Genomic DNA, 18,787 nt, shown 5'->3' with positions numbered 1-18,787 from the left:
AAAACATCTCTTATACATCTAGAATATACCGTCCCTGGGAGAAGTTAGAAAATAGTCCCTCCAATAAGGTTCTGTAGCCAGTGGTCCAGATGAGGAACCGTGGCTGAGAACGGCTGCGTGGCAGTGCCTGGGCTCCTGCTAGCCTTCCACTCTCAGTGCATTAAGTGTGCTCTTGGCCCACAGTCCAGCTCAAGCGTCTCCTTCCCCACGAAGACTTGGCTGGTTCCCCAGGAGCTGGGATTCATTTTCTTCTGCACTGCTGTCCTCTGTAGCTGGCTCACAGAACTATTCCTTGGCCTTGAATGTAAATTCAACGTGTGAGAAAGATAAGGGACCCAGACTGATTTGTGTCCCCAGCTCCTGGCAGGGTGTGACTGCCAGTTTTGTTGTTGTTAAGAAGTCTCATCTTCTGTGTCAACAGCCTCCCTCTCCAGACATTCAGTGTGATGACCCTAAGCCAGTTGCTTCTGACCTGATTATGAAGTGCAAGATCGGTCACCCCGTATTCAAGAGGTCATCTGTGAGTCTGCCTTGACTGGTTGGCTGTTCGCACCACCCTAGGGTCACCGCCTTCTACATCCCAGCCTCATCTGAATCTCAGCTGTGGTCAACCCACAGCTGGGCCTAGAACTGCTGTTTGCTCTGAAAGGAGGGAGTGTGGGATGGGGGATAGTTTTCTGGTGTACAGCCAGACAGAATGTTGGCTCGCCTCAGGGAAGCAGGGTGAAGTTGGGGGGAGGATAGAGAGAACACCTGGCCAAGTTACTGGCTCCAAGGTGAGTTCCTCCCCTGCCACTTTCTGTGTTGGGGAACTCTGAAGTGGTTCCCTCAACTGTCAAAGGGGAAATAATGCTGTGTTCACAGCACACCTTGAGGTTTACACGGAGTAAGGGATGTGAAAGTCGCTGTGGGGAAGAGGAATTCTGTCTCCTAGGTCTGCTTAGTGGGTAGTAAGCAGTTTGAATATGGTGCTATGACAATTTTTTTTTCCCCTTTAAAATAGGCAAATGTTTTGGTAGTTTGGCAGCTAGAGGAAAGTGCTTTTCCAAACAGGACAGCAAACATCACCGTGAACGTCACCAAGTAAGTAGTGCCTCTCGGCAGATGTAGGCTGTGGCTCTGGAAGACATCTCCCACATGCGTGCTGGGAGCTGTGGCCCTCACTGTCAGAGTGAGACCATAAAAGGCACCTACTCTGCAGTGAGTCAGCTTTCTTGGTATCAAAGATATTCAAAATATTCTTTTATTCACAAATAAAACTGTGGTGTACGACGCGGCTCAGATGGGAATTCTAGTTCTGGCTTAACTTTGGCGTAACTCTGCTAACCTGCATGCCTGGGGGTGGAGGCGCTGCACAGTTGGGAAGGGATTCTCAAGCAGGGGTGATTCAGAGACATTTTGGGGTTGCTGTGACTTGGGGGTGTTACTGGCATTTAGTGAGTAGAGGCCAGGGATACTGGTAAGCATCAGAAATGCACAGGATGGCCCCACAGCTAAGAATCATGTGGTCCCAATTGTTGATGCTGGAAGTCTTTGAAATCACTGTTTGTCTAAGTATGGTCTTGTTGTGATTCGTTTGCATTCTAATTTCTTACCTCCAAGAGCCTTTTCTTATCCAACTCTCCCAAAACCCCAGGGAGCCAATGTACAGGTGCAGCATTTACATACAAAGCAGATGCACTGTGAACTAACACTCTTATTCCTAGTTCCAATGAAAGAAGACCTCCAGAGACCCACAGCCTTCAAGTCAAGCATGCCTTTGTTGCAGCTCTTTCCAAGTAAGTCGTGCCCAGGGCCAACACCTCTGTGACTGCTGTAGTCACAGATACTTCATTCTCTGTAGTCAGTCAGGGTGGAGGGGGGCATTGCCTTTCTCTAAGAGGCTGCTCAGAGCCCAAGGCTCTGACACTGAACTCTAGGGCACCGTTGGTCAGGTCCTAGAAACCCCTGGTGGTTATCAGAGGAGCAGTGCCAACTGGTCTTGGTACAAAAGAGAACTGACATGGTATAATGCAGGAAAGAGGGGCTATAACATTGGGAGATAAGGAGAAAGGTAAGATCACTTTGAGGTGTAATAGAAAAGGAACCAGCCCAGGGCCAGTGCTGTGGTGTGGGGCTGCCGCTTGCAGTGCCGGCATCCCTTGTGGGTGCTGGTTCAAGTCCCAGCTGCCGCACTTCCAGTCCAGCTCTTGGCTATGGCCTGGGCCCCTGTACCACGTGGGAGACCCGGACGAAGCTCTTGGCTTCAGATTGGTGCAGCTCCAGCTGCTGTGGCTATCTGGAAGGTGGAGTAGCAGATGGAAGACCTCTCTCTGTCTGTAATACTACCTCTCAAAGAAATAAATTAAAAAAAAAAAAAAAAAAGCCTAAAGAGGAAGCTGGGTCAAAGTAGCTGGAACTTGAACCAGGCACCTCAATATGGGATGCAAGTGTCCCAGGCAGTGACTTGATCACTGCACCACACACCCACCCCTACTGGACATTCTGACATTCAGCTTTGATTCTTAAGGGCCTGGTGCCATCTGTCTTAGTGTATCCACATGGAAGTGTTAAAGTTCATTCAAAGTGAGAAGGGCACCCCTGTGGCTTAATCCAGTCCTCTGAATTGCAGACCGTCAGTGATGTATGTGAACACGAGCAGGGGGCTTTCTGACCACAAAGAATTCCTCTTCAACGTAAGTGCTCAGGGCCCGCCCCTGCAGAGCTGCGGGCAGCAGAGTCCTGCCAGCCTTGACTGTCTACTGTCTGATTTGATCTGCAGATACGTGGGGAGAATCTCTTTGGAGCCGAATTTCAGCTGCAGATTTGTGTCCCAATCAAATTGCAAGGTCTCCAGATTGTAACAGTGAAGGCCCTGACAAAGACTCAGGTACTTGCTGACGATTCTTTATTACAAACACATCTCTGTCTGGAGTGACTGGTTCCTCAAAGGAATAAAAACTGAGTTCTAGAAAAGAAGTAAAGACAAGATTAGTGAACTTTAGAAAAACATTAGGAGTGAATTACCCAAATCACGTTCAGGAGTATCAACCACTCAAATCTTAAAGCAACATTTTTCTCTCCTTGATGAATAAGCAAAAAATGCAAATCTTTTGAGTAGCCTTTGAAAACGGATAAACATGTGACATTTCTTACACTACCCCCATCCCTATTATCTTCCTTTCCTCTCCCCATCTCTGCTTTGCACCAGCATCTTTGCTTTGACTCCATATCTCTACTCGGGTTCCCAAAGCCAGCCTTGAAACCTAAGGCAGTGGGCTCTGATCGGTATGGCAGCTGAAGCCAGGCCTTTCCTGATTTTATTTTTTAAAAGATTTTTATATACTTAAGTGGCACAGAGACAGAAAGGGCGAGACAGAGATCAATCTGCTGGTCTACTCCCCAAATGCCCACAACAGGGCTGGGCCAGATCAAAACCAGGAGCAAGCTGGCGCCGCGGCTCAATAGGCTAATCCTCCGCCTTGCGGCGCCGGCATACCAGGTTCTAGTCCCGGTCTGGGCACCGGATTCTGTCCTGGTTGCCCCCCTTCCAGGCCAGCTCTCTGGGCCCTGCACCCCATGGGAGACCAGGAGAAGCACCTGGCTCCTGCCATCGGATCAGCGCGGTGCAGCCATTGGAGGGTGAACCAATGGCAAAAGGAAGACCTTTCTCTCTGTCTCTCTCTCTGTCCACTCTGCCTGTCAAAACAAACAAACAAAAAAAAAAAAACCAGGAGCAAGCAAACTCCAGCTAGGTCTCCCATATGGGTGGCAGGGACCCAAGTACTTGGGCCACCATCTGCGGCCTCCCAAGTCCATTAACAGGACGCCGAATCAGAGCAGAGGTGGGAGTGAATCTGATTTGGGATGTGAGTGTCCCAAGCGGCAGCTTAGCCTGCTGCACCACAAGGCCTTTGTGTGTCCCCCCACAACCCCCACCCCAGGTTACATAAAGCGTCAAGGTTCAAAAATGAACATACAGTGAGGAAGTTACAGAACAGACTGCTGACAATTAGAAAGAGGGCGTCGACGTTGTAAATACTTGTTCTCAGCTGTAGTTTATTTTTAAGGATATTTGTTAACAGCAAGTTTAAACATTTTCAGCTTCCATTTGGAAACAAAATTCTTTGATTAGCTGTCTGAAAACAAGTGACAATGGCAATCTGCCCTGCTCTGGGGATGGAGCTGGGGAACAGCAGCAGAGGCTCCAGAACCAGTGCCCTCTGGGGGAGAGCCCTCGGCTTACTGAAACAGGCTGTGTTCGCAGAGCAGGTCGGTGGCGGAGCTGAAGTTCAGCACTGTCTTGTGGAAGTGCTGGATCTTCTTCCTCATTTTCTTCATGGCGGGGGTGTTACATTTGGTCCTGAAGGTCATCTGTTTCAGGATCTTGTCGGTGAGGTAGTGGAGCCAGAGCACGTTATTGTAAGGGTGATACTCGCCCCAGCAGTTGTTGTTCTCCTTCCTCATGAGCCTGTAGATCTCGAACTGATAGTCGCCCTCGCCCGAAAACAGGTCCTCGTCCCTGGACACGTCACAGAACACCACGACGCCGTCGCGCTCCAGGCGGGACAGGGTGTAGTCGATGATGTTGACCTGCAGCCCGCAGGTGGGGATGGCCCTGGTCTCCCCGTTGAGGGTGTACTGGAGCTCCCTGAGGCCGGTTTTCTTCAGCAGCACGTTCCCCCAGTGCAGGTCTCGGTGCTCAAAGTGCAGGGACGCCTCTGCCACGGCGAGGGACGCCGTGATCTGGTGCAGGATGCTCTTGGCCGTGGCCAGGGAGGACAGCTTTGTTTTCATCTGCTCTAAGTCAGTCCCTCCAAACTCAAACTCCAATACAATGAAGAGCTGGTCTTCCTCAAAAAAGTCAGGCCGGTCATTGAGGGACCCTTTGGCTGCGTGGTAGTGGTCCCAGGCTCGGAGGAGCAAGGGAGGGTAGGACCCTTGGACGCAGTGCACCGAGTTCAGTCCAATAAAGCCCTCCGTGCGGTTGCACACCTCATCGGACAAGAGGCTCAACTCTTTGGAGATGATAATCTCTGGCAGGATTTCCTCAAAGGTTTTCTGATGGGCTCCGTTGACTAAATCGGGTCCTTCGATAGCAATGATCTTCAGGGCGACGGGTGTGTTGTGATCAGCAAGCGTTTGAAACACTTCCCCAAACACCCCTTCCCCGATCTTCTCACAGCGTTCCAGTTTTTCTCTGGAGAGGCAGTAGCTAAACGGGACAGGGCCTTCCTGATTGCATTCCCAATAAACCTTTCCAGCGTCGCACGCCTTTTTGTCCGGAACGTGCAGAGAGTTTAAGGGGCTTAGCAAATAGATGGAAGACGAGCGCCAGGGGGACACCGCGCTGCTGGTTCTGTGCGCCCCGGGATGGTCTGAGCAGTCCGACAGGAGGGACCCCGAGAGGGAGCTGGCAGTGGTGTGGGCGCTGCACACTTCCGCCACGTCGGCCACGATCTTCTTCTTGTGGAAACTGAAGGAAGCCCTGACTTTAGTCCAAGAGCAGGCGTTCTGTAAACGAATCCGGTCCCGGGCGAGGGCTGACTCCTTCCCCACCCTGTGGCTTTTTTTACACTGGAGGGAGCTCTCCACTGCCTCTCGATGGCTCCTCTTCCGGCTTGGCCGCACTCTCTCACAGTCGTTGCCACCACTGGCTTTCCTACAGTCTCCGGGGACAGCCTTGGGGGACCCCAGTTGCTGACAAGAGCCCGGCCCCTCCTCCAGGCTGCTCCCCACACGTCCTCCGGTGCCGCAGGACTCCCCGACCTTCTCCCCATTTACCCCGAACTCGGAGTCCTCGGGGTTTCCCGAGTCCGTAAGGCTAAAAAGAGCTGACCTGAGGCTGGCACGGGCTCGGAGGACCATCCTGGTGAACCTGCCTCTGGGCGTTGCCTCCCGGGAGCCGGGGAGAACCGTTCGGTCCAGGGGTGTTGCCGGGACGTGGGCTGCCGAGGGGCCGGTGGAGACGACGGCGCCCCTTGGGGAGGCCGGGGAGCTGAAGAGGGAGGCGCTGGTGGCCAGCTCGTCGCCATCCGTGGGCTGGCTGCACATGCTGAGGTCGGGGCTCAGGCGGCCGGGGCAGGGCGGCGGTCGGAGCGGGTCGCAGGGGGTGCTGCACTTCTGCGGGGCCCGAGCTCGCAGCCTCAGGCGTCTCGGGGTGGCGGTCGGCCGGTTCCGGGAGACGCGGCGGCCAGGACGCCTCCGCCGTCGACCGACAGGGCTGCCGGGGTAGTCGGGGTCTTCAGGGTCGTCGGAAGCCACGGACTGCGAGCGGCCGGCGCTGCTGGCGTCGCTGCTGGCGCTGCTGCTGAAGAAACGCTTCCGATCCTCGGGCGGGAACCACTGCGCCACTGCCCGGCCCGGCTGCCGCCGCCGCCGCGGCCCCTGGCCACGGGCTACCCCATACGTTCGAAAGAGCCGGCTCCCAGCCGGACGCAGTGACGCCGCCATGGCCGGCACCCGCCAAGTAGTTCAAACGCAAACACCGCGAGACTTCCGCGTGACGCGTAGGCGCGCGCCTGCCTGCTGGGTCCTAGAGTCCGGCCGCGCGCATGCGCGTCTCGCCCAGGCTGACCGGACTGCGGAGTGGGGTGGGATTCGGGGGAGGTGGTGGTCGCTCCCTCATTGGCGCCAATGGCTGTCGTTTCAGGCCCTCACGGTGTGCACCCAGAGTCCGCAGAGCGCTTGTGGGAGCGATCGGCTTCAGGTGAGCGCGGCCGCCCGGACAGACTGAGGGAGCCGGAGACGGCAGAGGCCGGGGTTGTCCACGGTTGTCCAGGGTTGCAGCGAGGGCGGACGCGGGGCGGCCCCGAGGCGCTGCTTTGCCTCGTCCCCGGGTCACGGTAGCCGGGGCTGAGGTGGGCGCCGGCGCCGTGCACCCTGTCAGCTCCCCGCGGGCACAGTGTGGAGGATGCCGGCCCTTCCGCCGCACAGGCAGTGGGCTGGCTGACGGGCTTTGCTTTCCCAGCGTGTGGAAGAGTGGTATTCCGTGAGCTGCGCCGTCAGGTCGGCCAGAGAGAACGTGACCGTGGCTGCCGAGCTCGCCCTGGGTCCGGCTGCGCAGGTACCGGAGCCGCAAACGCCCCGGGTGCTGCTGTCCCGTGTCCCGGGCCGGCCCCTGACCCACCTGCTGCCCAGCGCCTGCCTTCGCCGCTCTGGCTGCTCTCTCTAGAACCGTTTTTCTCCGGCTCCGTACCTGGAATTCCCTGCGGCTCCTCCCTGTCTGAGATCCCCGGTGCACACCAGCAGCAAGCCCTGCCTAAGTTCATGCTGAATCCAGTCTTTCCTCTGCCTCTCTACGGCCACCAACTCTTGCGGGGTGGGGAGGCTACGGCAGTGCAACCTTGAACCCCTGCTTCTTCCTCTGCGGTCTCCGCAGCCTCTACAGATAGTTCTCGTAACAGCTCTGCATCGTTTTTTTGTTTTAAATATTTATTTATTGGCCGGCGCCGCGGCTCACTAGGCTAATCCTCCGCCTCGGCGCCGGCACCCCGGGTTCTAGTCCCGGTTGGGGTGCCGGATTCTGTCCCGGTTGCCCCTCTTCCAGGCCAGCTCTCTGCTGTGGCCCGGGAAGGCAGTGGAGGATGGCCCAAGTGCTTGGGCCCTGCACCTGCATGGGAGACGAGGAGGAAGCACCTGGCTCCTGGCTTCGGATCGGCGCAGCGCGCTGGCCGTAGGGGCCATTTGGGGGGGTAAACCAATGGAAGGAAGACCTTTCTCTCTCTCTCTCACTGTCTATAACTCTCTCTACCTGTCAAAAAATATATTTAAAAAATTTATTTATTTGGAAGGCAGAGATAGAAAGAGGTTGATTGATCAATCTTCCATCCGCTGGTTCACTCCCCAAATGGCCACAAAAGTGGGGGCTGGGCCAGGCTGAAGCCAGAAGTTTCTTCTGTTTTTCCCACGTGGGTGCAGGGGCTCAAGTACATGGGCCATCTTCTGCTGCTTTCCCAGGTGCATTAGCAGGGAGCTGGATCAGAAGTGGAGCAGCTGGGACAAGAACCTAATGGGATGCAGGCACTGCAGGTGGAGGCTTAACCTTCTACGCCACAGCATGGGCCCCTCTGCATCTTCTAAAAGCAAATACTCAATTGTGCCTCTCTCCTGCTTTAAAAAAAAAAAAAGAGCAAAAACTGGTTCTGACCCGTCCCCAGCCCTCACGGGCATCTGGGGAGTGAACCAACAGATGGAAGATGTCTCTCTCTCTCTTTCTCTCTATCCTCTCTCCTTCTCTCTCTCTCTCTAACTCTGACTTTGAAATAAATAAATCTTAAAAAAAAGTCGTTTGCTTCTTTTGGACTAAAATCCATGCTCTTTGCGACTTGTAAGGTCCTACAGGATCTGGTCTCTGCTGAATTCTCCTTCTTCCAGGACTGTCCTTTCTCGTCCCCAGCCCTGGCTGACCACCAGCTGTTCTGTCCTTTCTGATAACACAGCTTGCCAATATTATTCTGGCCACTGGACCTTTGTACCTGCTGTCCCTTTGGGTCACACTGCTCCTCCCCCAGATCTTCACGGGGGTGGTCTGTCAGCCTGTCCCTGGCTTTATTCTAAAGTGGGAGCTAGTGATCACGTGAGAGCACCAGGCCTGAGCTGAAGCAGCAGCAGTGGGGAATGGAGAAGAGGGGACGGGTGCTAGAGAAAATTAAAAAAAAAAAAATCAAGGACTAACTTTGGGTGGGGGTTGTGCATAAGATAAGAGGTAAGGGGAAAGAAGTTGGGGAATAACTGGAAATGCCTTGCTGCGGTAGCTTGGTGGCGGCTGGGGCCATGAACAAAGCTAATGAACGCAGGCGAAGGAACACTTTCGAAGCGAAAGGTGGTGAGCGCTGTGCAAAAGCGGTTGAATTTGTGTCTAAAATTTGTCTTGTTCCCTGCCCTCTTTCCTGCTATCTGTAGTTACTAAGAGATGTCCGTGAACTGCAGGTCTTCGGGGAAATTGTTTTCGACAAAACTCTCTATGTGGGGCTGAACCCAGAGAACCACAGAACCAAGGTAATCCCTGGAATTCTAGGCACTTCCTGGGAAAGGTGTGCGGATCCTTTGAGTCCCAGCACACAGCTCTGCTGTTGCCCTCTTCCTGCTTTCAGTCTCAGCCCCCCTGAGCTCGGTTCTGCCATCAGCTGCCTTTGCAACATAGAATGGGCAGCTTCTGCCTCCGTTGTCTTTGCCTGATAAATAAAGCAATTGAATGAGAGGCCTAAGATGAGGAGGTCTAGGTTGAAATAACTAGGCTGGAATCAACAGCCATATATGCTCTGATTCAAAGACACAGTGATTAAAAAATTCCTAGGTGGGAAATTGTTGTCTGTATACATTAACAACCTCCCTAGTGTGCAGCTCAGTGTTTACAGTATGAAACAGGTATAGGGGTTGGTGCCGGGACTGGGCCAGGCCAAAGCCAGGAACCAGCAACTCAGTCTGTGTCTCCCGCATGGATAGCAGGGTCCCAAGCACTTGAACCACCACCTGCTGCCTCCCAGGGCGTGTTTAGCAGGAAGCTGAAATTGGGAGTGGAGCAGGGACTTAAATCCAGGCCCTCTGACACAGGATGCAGGCATCTTAACTGCACACACACGGGTGTTTCTGTTTTTTAAGGATTTATTTTGGGTTCTGGTTCAAGTCCTGGCTGCTCCACTTTCTATCCTGCTCTCTGCTATGGTCTGGGAAAGCAGTAGAAGATGGCCCAAGTCCTTGGGCCCCTGCACCTGCATGGGAGACCTGGAAGAAGCTCCTGGCTTCAGATCAGCCCAGTTCCGGCTGTTGTGGCCATTTGGGGAGTGAACCAGCAGATGGATGACTTCTCTCTCTCTCTCTGCCTCTGCCTCTCTGTAACTCTGCCTTTTAAGTAAATAAAATAATCTTTAAAAGGATTTATTTATTTATTTATTTATTTACTTGAGAGGCAGAGAGAGGTGTCCATTTGCTGGTTCAGTCCCCAAATGGGCGCAACAACCAGAGCTGGGCTGATCTGAAGCCAAGAGCCAGGAGCTTCCTCCTGGTCTCCCACGTGGGGGCAGGAGTCCAAGGATTTGTACTGTCGTCCATTGCTTTCCCAGGCCATCAGCAGGAAGCTGGATCGGAAGTGGAGCAACCGGGACTTGAAAATCTGGCACTCATACGATGCCAGCATTGTAGGCAGTAGCTTAACCCACTGTGCCACATGCTGATCCCAGCACCCAGGTTTTTTTTATTTTTTATTTTTTTAAGATTTATTTATTTGAAAGGCAGAGAGGTAGAGGAAGAGTGAGAGAGAGAGAAAGAGAGAGGTCTTCCATCTGCTGGTTCACTCTTCACTTCACAACGGCCAGAGCTGTGCTGATCCGAAGTCAGGAGCTTCTTTCGGGTCTCTTGCAGGGCCCAAGCACTTGGGCCATCTTCTACTGCTTTCCCAGTCCATAGCAGAGAGCTGGATCAGAAGTGGAGCAGCCGGATTCAAACTGATGCCCATATGGGATGACGGCACTGCAGATGGCGGCTTTACCCGCTATGTCACGGCGCCGGCCCCAAGCACCCAGATTTTAAAAAGTAAATAATACCAAAAAAATAAAAATAAATAAAAAATCCAAACCTCATAGAAGGCACCAAATGAAAATAATGATCCTTTCATTCTTCCTCATCCTATGTATCTCTTCCCAAAGGGAGTTACTACTGGTAACAATATCTTGTATATTGGCCAGCGCCGTGGCTTAACAGGCTAATCCTCCGCCTTGCGGCGCCAGCACACCGGGTTCTAGTCCCGGTTGGGGCGCTGGATTCTATCCCGGTTGCCCCTCTTCCAGGCCAGCTCTCTGCTATGGCCCGGGAAGGCAGTGGAGGATGGCCCAAGTCCTTGGGCCCTGCACCCGCATGGGAGACCAGGAGAAGCACCTGGCTCCTGGCTTCGGATCAGTGAGATGCGCTGGCCGCGGCGGCCATTGTAGGGTGAACCAACGGCAAAAAGGAAGACCTTTCTCTCTGTCTCTCTCACTGTCCACTCTGCCTGTCAAAACAACAACAACAATATCTTGTATACATATTCTAAATTTATATAGTTTAGGTCTTACTGATTTTTTTATTTCTAAAGCATAGATTCCCCAAAATTGATGAAATTCTGTATCCTAGGATAGGCAATTGGCACAGTGGTTAAGATGCTGCTTAGGGCCAGCGCCGCAGCTCAACAGGCTAATCCTCCGCCTAGCGGCGCTGGCACACCGGGTTCTAGTCCCGGTCGGGGTGCTGGATTCTGTCCCAGTTGCCCCTCTTCCAGGCCAGCTCTCTGCTATGGCCCGGGAAAGCAGTGGAGGATGGCCCAGGTCCTTGAGCCCTGCACCCGCATGGGAGACCAGGAGAACACCTGGCTCCTGGCTTCAGATCAGCGCGGTGCGCCGCCGGCTGCAGCGGCCATTGGAGGGTGAACCAACTGCAAAAGAAGACCTTTCTCTCTGTCTCTCTCTCTCACTGTCCACTCTGCCTGTCAAAAAAAATAAAATAAAAAAAGATGCTGCTTAGGACACCAGCGTCATAGATTACAGTGCCTGAGTGTGAGTCCTGGCTCTGCTTCCAGTTCCTGGTTCCTGTTAACGTGCACCTGGGAGGCAGCGGGTGATGGCTTCTAGCTTTCTTGCCACTGACATGGGAGACCTGAGGCTCCTGGCTTCTGCCTGGCTCAAGTCTGGCTGTTGTGGGATTTGAACAACGAACCAGTGGATAAAAGATCTTTGTGTTTCTCTCTCTCTCTTTTCTCTTTCAAATATAAATAAGGAAAAAAATGTTTAAAAAAAAGCACCTGGGGCTGGTGCTGTGGCACAATAGGCTAAACCTCTGCCTGCGGTGCCAGCATCCCATGTGGGCGCTGGTTCGTGTCCCGGCTGCTCCTCTTCCCATCCAGCTCTCTTTTATGGCTTGGGAAAGAGTAGAAGATGGCCCAAGTGCTTGGGCCCATGTCTCTGCATTGGAGACCGAGTAAAAGCTCCTGGCTCCTGGCTTCTGATTAGCACAGCTCTGGTTGTTGTGGCCACTTGGGGAGTGAACCAGCAGATGAAAGACCTTTCTCTTTGTCTTTACCTCTCTCTGACTGTAACTCTACCTCTTAAATAAATAAAATCTTAAAAGAAAAAAAAACAAGCAGCATCTGACTTGGAGTGAATCTATGAGTATAAATAGCTGTGCTCCAAATGCATTTCAGCTGAAGTAAGGAACCCCAGCGAAGGTTCCGGAAGGGCGTATGCTGCTTATATCTGGTGAGGGAAGCACACGCAGGGTCGCCGCCTTGCCCCTCTCCTCCCATGCTCTAGTGTGTGTTGGGGATGAAGCCCACACAAAGTGGCCACACCTACACAGCCTGTATTTTCAGATGGCAGAGGACACAGTAGGACGCCAGGGGTCAGTAACAAAAGGATTTCTTTTCCCAGAGAACAATTTTCCTAAAAGTTCCCAGGAGATGTCCCCTTATAGTGAGAACTGGACCCCATGTCAGTCACTGGCAGAGGCGAGCTCAGACCAGTCACGATTCCTGGATGGCTGTGGGGTAGTTCACGCCGGTGCTGGCTACGAGCTGCGGTGCCCTGTGTCCTGCTCCGTCCTGCACCACCAGGGCAGCTTGGAGGCCCTGCTGGGAACCTGTGCGCTTAGAACAGGACTAAAGGTCTACTCCGATCTGGCCTCTTCACCAGTGCCACCCTGGGACTGCTTTCGTTTCCTAAACCCAGGTGTGTTAGCTTCCCAGCCTCCTACCTGTAGGAGAGAAAGGCAGCTCTCTTTCTGTTTTTCCTCCTCTGTTTGGGTGCCTTCCTGTTCTCAAGTCCTGGAGGGTCACCCCATGTCCACCAGCCTTTATAGCGTCATTGGAGAAGGCCTTTCAAGGGAACCCAGGGCTCCGGGCAGGCAGAGAAGTTGTGCTGGCACCCTGGGCTCGCCCGAGTCCCAGCAGCAGGCTCTGGCCACGACGCAGGAGACTGCATCTGCTCTCAGGTGGGACTGACGTTCCCCGAGCTTCCCCGCAGAGCCCAGTCCGTAAGAAGAGGGATGCGACTCCAGGAATTGAGGGGACCCCTGGAAGACAGCTCGGGGAGGCATTCCGGCAGAAGAGCTCTGCGGTGGTGCACACGGACGCAGTGTGCATTTATTTTCGTGTCACTGAAGTCACACGTGCTTTTAGCCTGGGGAAGGGCAGACCGGTTCCTTTGTATGTAGACTTCCCGTGAGGAGACCGTGTCACTGAAGACCGGGGGTTTGTGCAAGATCCAAAGGAGCTGTCAGAACAGAGCTGGAGAGGACTTGGAGGTCACCGCAGTGAGTCACCGTTTTGGAGACAGTGAGCATGAATTAAGAAGTTCAAGGACACAGGGTGACCCCCAGCTGGATGTGGACTCTTGGTTTGCTTTTCTTTCTTTTTTAAAAATTTATTTATTTACTTGAGAGACAGAGTTACAGAGAGAAAGATCTTCCATCTGCTGGTTCACTGCTCAAATGGCTGCAGTGGCTGGAGCTGGGCTAGGCCAAAGCCAGGAGCCTGGAACTCTATCTGGTTCTCCCACGTAGGAGGCAGGGGCCATCTTCTGCTGCTTTCCCAGGCATATTAGCAGGGAACTGGATCAGAAGTGGAGCAGCTGTCACTTGAACCTGCACTCACATGGGATGCTGCAGGCAGAGGCTTAACCTGCTGTGCCACAATGCCAGCCCTGGCATCTTGGTTTTCTGTCTCCTAGAGCAGTGTCCGTTTTGTTTTGTTTTGTTTGTTTTTAAAGATATATTCATTCAGGGGCCTGTGCTGTGGTGTAGCAGGTTAATCCTCCGCCTGCAACGCTGGCATCCCGTATGGGCGCCGGTTCTAGTCCCGGCTGCTCCTCGTCCGATCCAGCTCTCTGCTGTGGCCTGGGAAAGCAGTAGAAGATGGTCCAGTGCTTGGATCCTGCACCCATATGGGAGACCAGGAGGAAGCACCTGACTCCTGGCTTTGGATCAGCGCAGCGCCGGCCATGGTGGCCATCTGGGGAGTGAACCAATGGAAGGAAGACCTTTCTCTCTGTCTCTACCTCTCACTGTCTGTAACTCTACCTCTCAAATAAATAAATAATCTTTAAAAAAAATTATTCATTTATTTGAAAGGCACAGTTACAGAGAATCAGAGAGAGAGAGAAGTCTTCCATCCGCTGAGTCACTTCCCAGATGGCTGCAACGGCCTGAGCTAGTCCTATCCTAAGCCAGGAGCCAGGAGCTTCTTCCCGGTCTCCCATGCGGGTGCAGGGGCCCAAGCACTTGAGCCATCCTCCACTGCCTTCCCAGGCCACAGCAGAGAGCTGGATTGGAAGTGGAGCATCCGGGACTTGAACTGGCACCCATATGGGATGCTGGTCCTGCAGGTGGTGGCTTTACCCACTACACCACAGCGCCGGCCCCAGTCAGTGTCCTTTAAAACCTAGAGAACTGACTCCTGGGACCCTCTTTCAAATGGCGAGAGCATCTTCAGTAGAAGGTCACAGTCTCCTGACACATTTTGCTCTTCTAGCTAAGACACCAAAATAGTTTTCCTACTAAGTATCCTGGTCACCTGACTCAAAATGATTAAAAAGCAGTGGGGATGGTTAGCTTTCTGCACTGTCGTCATCAGTTGCGATCAATACTCAGGATGTGGCCAACCTGCATGTTTTGCTTCTTCAGCACGTTCCTCCTTTGCTTCCCCCGATGGATTAGCTGGTCTCTTTGTCATGTCCAGATCACCGTCGTCTTCCTGCAAGATGAGTGGAACAACTCCCTGCCGCTCATCCTTGGCAGCAGTGTTGGTGGCCTGCTGGTTTTGGTCCTGATTATCGTCATCCTGTTCAAGGTCAGTTCTACTCAGGTTCACTGGGCCGGAGAGGCCTGGGCCCTGCCTGGGGCACTGCTTCCTAGGACGGGAGCGGCTACCCTGGCCTCCTGGCCGAGTTTCCTTTTTCCTTCAGCCACACACAGCCCCTGTTTGGCCAGTGAGTGAGACAGTTTGTCTGAAAGAATAAAAAATTCTACTTGAAATATTGGATTACAGGGAGGTCTTTGTTACACAGATCTGACTGTCATCCCCCAGTGAGAACCTTTCCTTGCTTTCCCTGTTGTAATGTGCAAATGTCTACTCTCTGGCATCTGCCCCTCTCCAACCTTTTTTTTTTTTTTTAATAATTTTTTATTTATTTATTTTTTTGACAGGCAGAGTGGTTAGTGAGAGAGAGAGAGAGAAAGGTCTTCCTTTGCCGTTGGTTCACCTTCCAATGGCCGCCGCGGCCAGCGCGATTCGCTGATCCGAAGCCAGGAGCCAGGTGCTTCTCCTGGTCTCCCATGCGGGTGCAGGGCCCAAGCACTTGGGCCATCCTCCTCTGCCTTCCCGGGCCATAGCAGAGAGCTGGCCTGGAAGAGGGGCAACCGGGATAGAATCCGGCGCCCCAACCGGGACATGAACCCGGTGTGCCGGCGCCGCAAGGTGGAGGACTAGCCTGTTAAGCCACGGCGCCGGCCATCTCCAACCTTTTAAATCTTGCTTTTTTTTTTTTCCCCAAAACAAGTTGGACTGTTCCCTAAGGAGGGCCACGCCTTTGTGCTGCACATAGGCAAGTCCCCTGCCGGGAATGCCCATCCCCACCCCTTGCGCTCACTCCTCTGAAGACTCAGCCTGAGTCATGGGCATTGGGTTTTATGCTTTTCCTGTGAGCTGCCTTCTGGAAACTTCCAGGTGGCCATCATCCCACCACGTTGTGGTTCTCTTCCTACTGCACTGAGCTGGTTGATGGAGGAGGCCATACTCAATATCTCTGTCCTCAGCTACTGGGCCACATTTTGAGTATTTTTACTTAAGTGAAATTAGATCCAGTATAGCCCAAACTATCATGCTTTGCAGAATTAATTAAGAAAAGTTAGAGTGCTCTAGGGGTGCAGAGGCAGGTGGGGCGTCAGCCTGCGTGGCAGACCTGGAGGAGGCTCCAGGCTCCTGGCTTCAGATCGGCCCAGCTCCAGCCACTGCAGCCATTTGGAGAGTAAACTAGTAGATGGAAGACTTCTCTCTGTCTCTCCCTCTTTCTGTCTGTAATTCTGCCTCTCAAATAAATAAGTAAAACCTACCAAAAAAAAAAAAATAGTCTGGAGGGATTGGATCATTGGGAGAGATTCAGGGGAAGGCACGGACAGGGAACAGGAAGTAGGAGAAGCAAAGTGTAGGGGCTGTTTCAGGGGCGACCAGAAATAGGGTTTTCTTTCTTTCTTTTTTTTTTTTTTTTTTTCTTTTTTGACAGGCAGAGTGGACAGTGTAAGAGAGAGAGAGACAGAGAGAAAGGTCTTCCTTTGCCTTTGGTTCACCCTCCAATGGCCGCCGCGGCCGGCGCACCGTGCTGATCCGAAGGCAGGAGCCAGGTGCTTCTCCTGGTCTCCCATGCGGGTGCCGGGCCCAAGCACTTGGGCCATCCTCCACTGCCTTCCCGGGCCATAGCAGAGAGCTGGCCTGGAAGAGGGGCAACCGGGACAGAATCTGGTGCCCCGACCGGGACTAGAACCAGGTGTGCCGGCGCCGCAAGGTGGAGGATTAGCCTATTGAGCCGCGGCGCTGGCCCCAGAAATAGGGTTTTCTAAAACATAAAGTGTGGTATCTCACACCTCTAATCGGGCTTCCCCTCCCTCTGTTGCAGTGTGGCTTTTTTAATAGGAAATACCAGCAACTGAACTTGGAGAGCATAAGGAGGGCCCAGCTGAGAGCCGAGAGCCTGCTCCTGGAAGACAGTTAGGACCTGCGCTCGCGTCCGCTGGAAGAGGCTGTCGGCCGGTCCTGGAGCTCCGAGAGGCTCGGTGTCGTGGGGGCTGCTTCTTCCCGTGGCACGATCTAGAGCAGATCAGACAGATTGTAGGAGATTGTTCTTCAGCCAGACGCTGCCCCTAAAGTATCTGCGCGTTATGTGAAAGTAAGAAAAACTCGGGAGGCATTTGGTATTAAATAAAGTTAAACTGTTTTCTTGACAGTAGCACAGCTAATGTGCAAATACGTTCTTTATGATATGCAGTAAATTTTGGTATTTGATACGGCAGATTTTCACTTTCATTTTTGAAAAATTATTGATTATTCTTCACATTAGCCTTTCAGATTTCCAAAAGAAGCCCCTTGGGGTTGACTTTAAACGAAGGTCAGGTAGGGGGCATCACCCCAGGGTCTTCTTCCTGCTCAGAAAGAGGATGTGTTTCCACTTGCTGAGGGTTTTAGATTCTGATTCAGTGGGTCTAAGATCAAGCCAAGAATTCTGCATTTTTATCTTTTTAAATTATTTTCATGGCAAGAGATAGAGAGAGATGGTCTATCTTCTAGTTCACTCCCCAAATGCCTACAGCAGCCATGCCTGAGCCAGGCCGAACCCAGACACCTGGAACTCAGTCTGGCATCCCACGTGAGTGGCAGGGACCCAAACACTTCAGTCATCACCTGCTGCCTCCCAGGGTGCTCATTAGCAGGAAGCTGGATCAAAGCAGCGTAGCAGGGGCTGGCCTTGTGGCACAATCGGTTAAACCACTGCTTGCTACACAGGCATCCCATACTGGGAGCACTGAACTCCCCCCCCCCCCTCTTTCAAATAAATAAATAAAAAATAAAAGCATACAAATCTAAACAAAAACAGTGGAGTATTTGGACTTGAACTGGACATTCTGATGTGGAATGCAAGCGTCCCGAATGTCCCCAGCTTGCTGACATTTTAAAAAACATTGCACTGCAAAGTTTATCATTGTCTTCAAAGAGGTCTTAATGTACAAGGACTTTTTATTCCCATCTGTACTGTGCTTTTTGTTGCTACTCTGGAAAATATCTTTTGTTTCCCTGTTTAATTTGTACTTAGAGTGGTTGGTTGACTTGAATATTTGTCTTAATTGGCCATCTTACCGAACTCTTTGTTTTGTTTGAATTTTTAAAAAGTTTGATTCACTTTTTTTTTGAAAGGCAGAGAGACAGGGAAAGAGAAAGAGAGAAAAGTACAGAAATTCTGCCTACTGGTTGTCTCCCTAAATGTCCACATTGATGGGGCTGAACCAGGTCAAAGCCAGGAGCCTGGGACTCAGGCTGGGTCTCCGGCATGGGCACTTGAGCCGTCGCTTGCCTCTTGGTATGCATGTTAGCAGGAAGCTCTTACCCACTGCGCCAAGCACCCACCACCTTTGTTATTATTATTATTAATAGTTCTTCAGTGAATTCTTAGTCAGCTCCTAGGACCCTGGAGCCAGTTGCAGCCCGCGGGCAGGTGGGAGGACTGATGGGGTGGTCTCTGTGGGTGCCTCCTCTCCTGTTCAGGGCCTGGGAGGGGCCTTTTCCAGGCTGATGTTCTCGGGCTCTTGGCATTGGTCTCTGGAGTGGTCTTTCTTCTCTTTAGAGCTATGGGGTCTGATGAAGGCTGGGTGCTGGGGTGGGAGGAAACACCACTGGCCACCGTGCTCCTGACAAACTTTTACATGTGTTGGTCCAGCAAAAGGCTGCCAGCCCAAGTGGCAGCAGGACCCTGGGGCCTGGGGTCTCTTGCCTCCTGGATGCAGAACACACTGGATGGATTTGCTAGCTGGACACTAGTACCTCGTAAGCCAGGGGATTCTCATTTGTTTCTGTGTTATAGACCCTTTTGCCAATCTTGTGACCCTGTCTCAGATGTTTTTTCCTAAACATTGTTTTATGAAAATGGTCAGACCTACAGAAAAGTTGAACTTTACACTGAGCACGTGCCTGCCCCTTGCCTACCACTGGCATTTTACTGTGCTTATTCACACATTTTCCCATCTGTCCATTCATCAGCTTGTTTCTATTTTATTTAATTTTTTATTTTATTTTATTTTA

At 52.4% G+C, this 18,787-nt stretch overlaps 2 protein-coding genes across 2 annotated transcripts in view; one reads left to right on the top strand and one right to left on the bottom strand.

The window, feature by feature from the left end:
- The window catches only part of ITGAE (integrin subunit alpha E), a 51,122-nt gene extending 33,154 nt beyond the window's left edge, over window positions 1-17,968 (top strand). The window contains exons 22-31 of the mRNA XM_062175104.1: window positions 422-520; window positions 1,004-1,083; window positions 1,707-1,778; window positions 2,612-2,675; window positions 2,762-2,869; window positions 6,632-6,688; window positions 6,950-7,045; window positions 8,884-8,979; window positions 14,681-14,791; window positions 16,614-17,968. Coding sequence (XP_062031088.1) covers window positions 422-520; window positions 1,004-1,083; window positions 1,707-1,778; window positions 2,612-2,675; window positions 2,762-2,869; window positions 6,632-6,688; window positions 6,950-7,045; window positions 8,884-8,979; window positions 14,681-14,791; window positions 16,614-16,709 — 879 coding nt within the window. The 3' untranslated portion in view covers window positions 16,710-17,968. The remainder of the gene's footprint in view (window positions 1-421; window positions 521-1,003; window positions 1,084-1,706; window positions 1,779-2,611; window positions 2,676-2,761; window positions 2,870-6,631; window positions 6,689-6,949; window positions 7,046-8,883; window positions 8,980-14,680; window positions 14,792-16,613) is intronic.
- Window positions 2,446-6,432, bottom strand: HASPIN (histone H3 associated protein kinase). Its single transcript, XM_062175032.1, has one exon. The coding sequence runs from the start codon at window positions 6,430-6,432 to the stop codon at window positions 4,222-4,224; it is 2,211 nt and encodes a 736-aa protein (XP_062031016.1). The 3' UTR covers window positions 2,446-4,221.
- Window positions 17,969-18,787: the final 819 nt, after the last annotated feature.

Source organism: Lepus europaeus, chromosome 18 (assembly GCF_033115175.1).
Source record: "Lepus europaeus isolate LE1 chromosome 18, mLepTim1.pri, whole genome shotgun sequence".
Taxonomy (NCBI): domain Eukaryota; kingdom Metazoa; phylum Chordata; class Mammalia; order Lagomorpha; family Leporidae; genus Lepus; species Lepus europaeus.
The sequence above is the reverse complement of the archived record's forward strand: the minus strand, read 5'-3'. Positions and strand labels throughout refer to the sequence as shown.

Bases quoted from the DNA above. Each gene is read 5' to 3' on its own strand.
- HASPIN (XM_062175032.1), bottom strand. From the start codon at position 6,432: ATGGCGGCGTCACTGCGTCCGGCTGGGAGCCGGCTCTTTCGAACGTAT.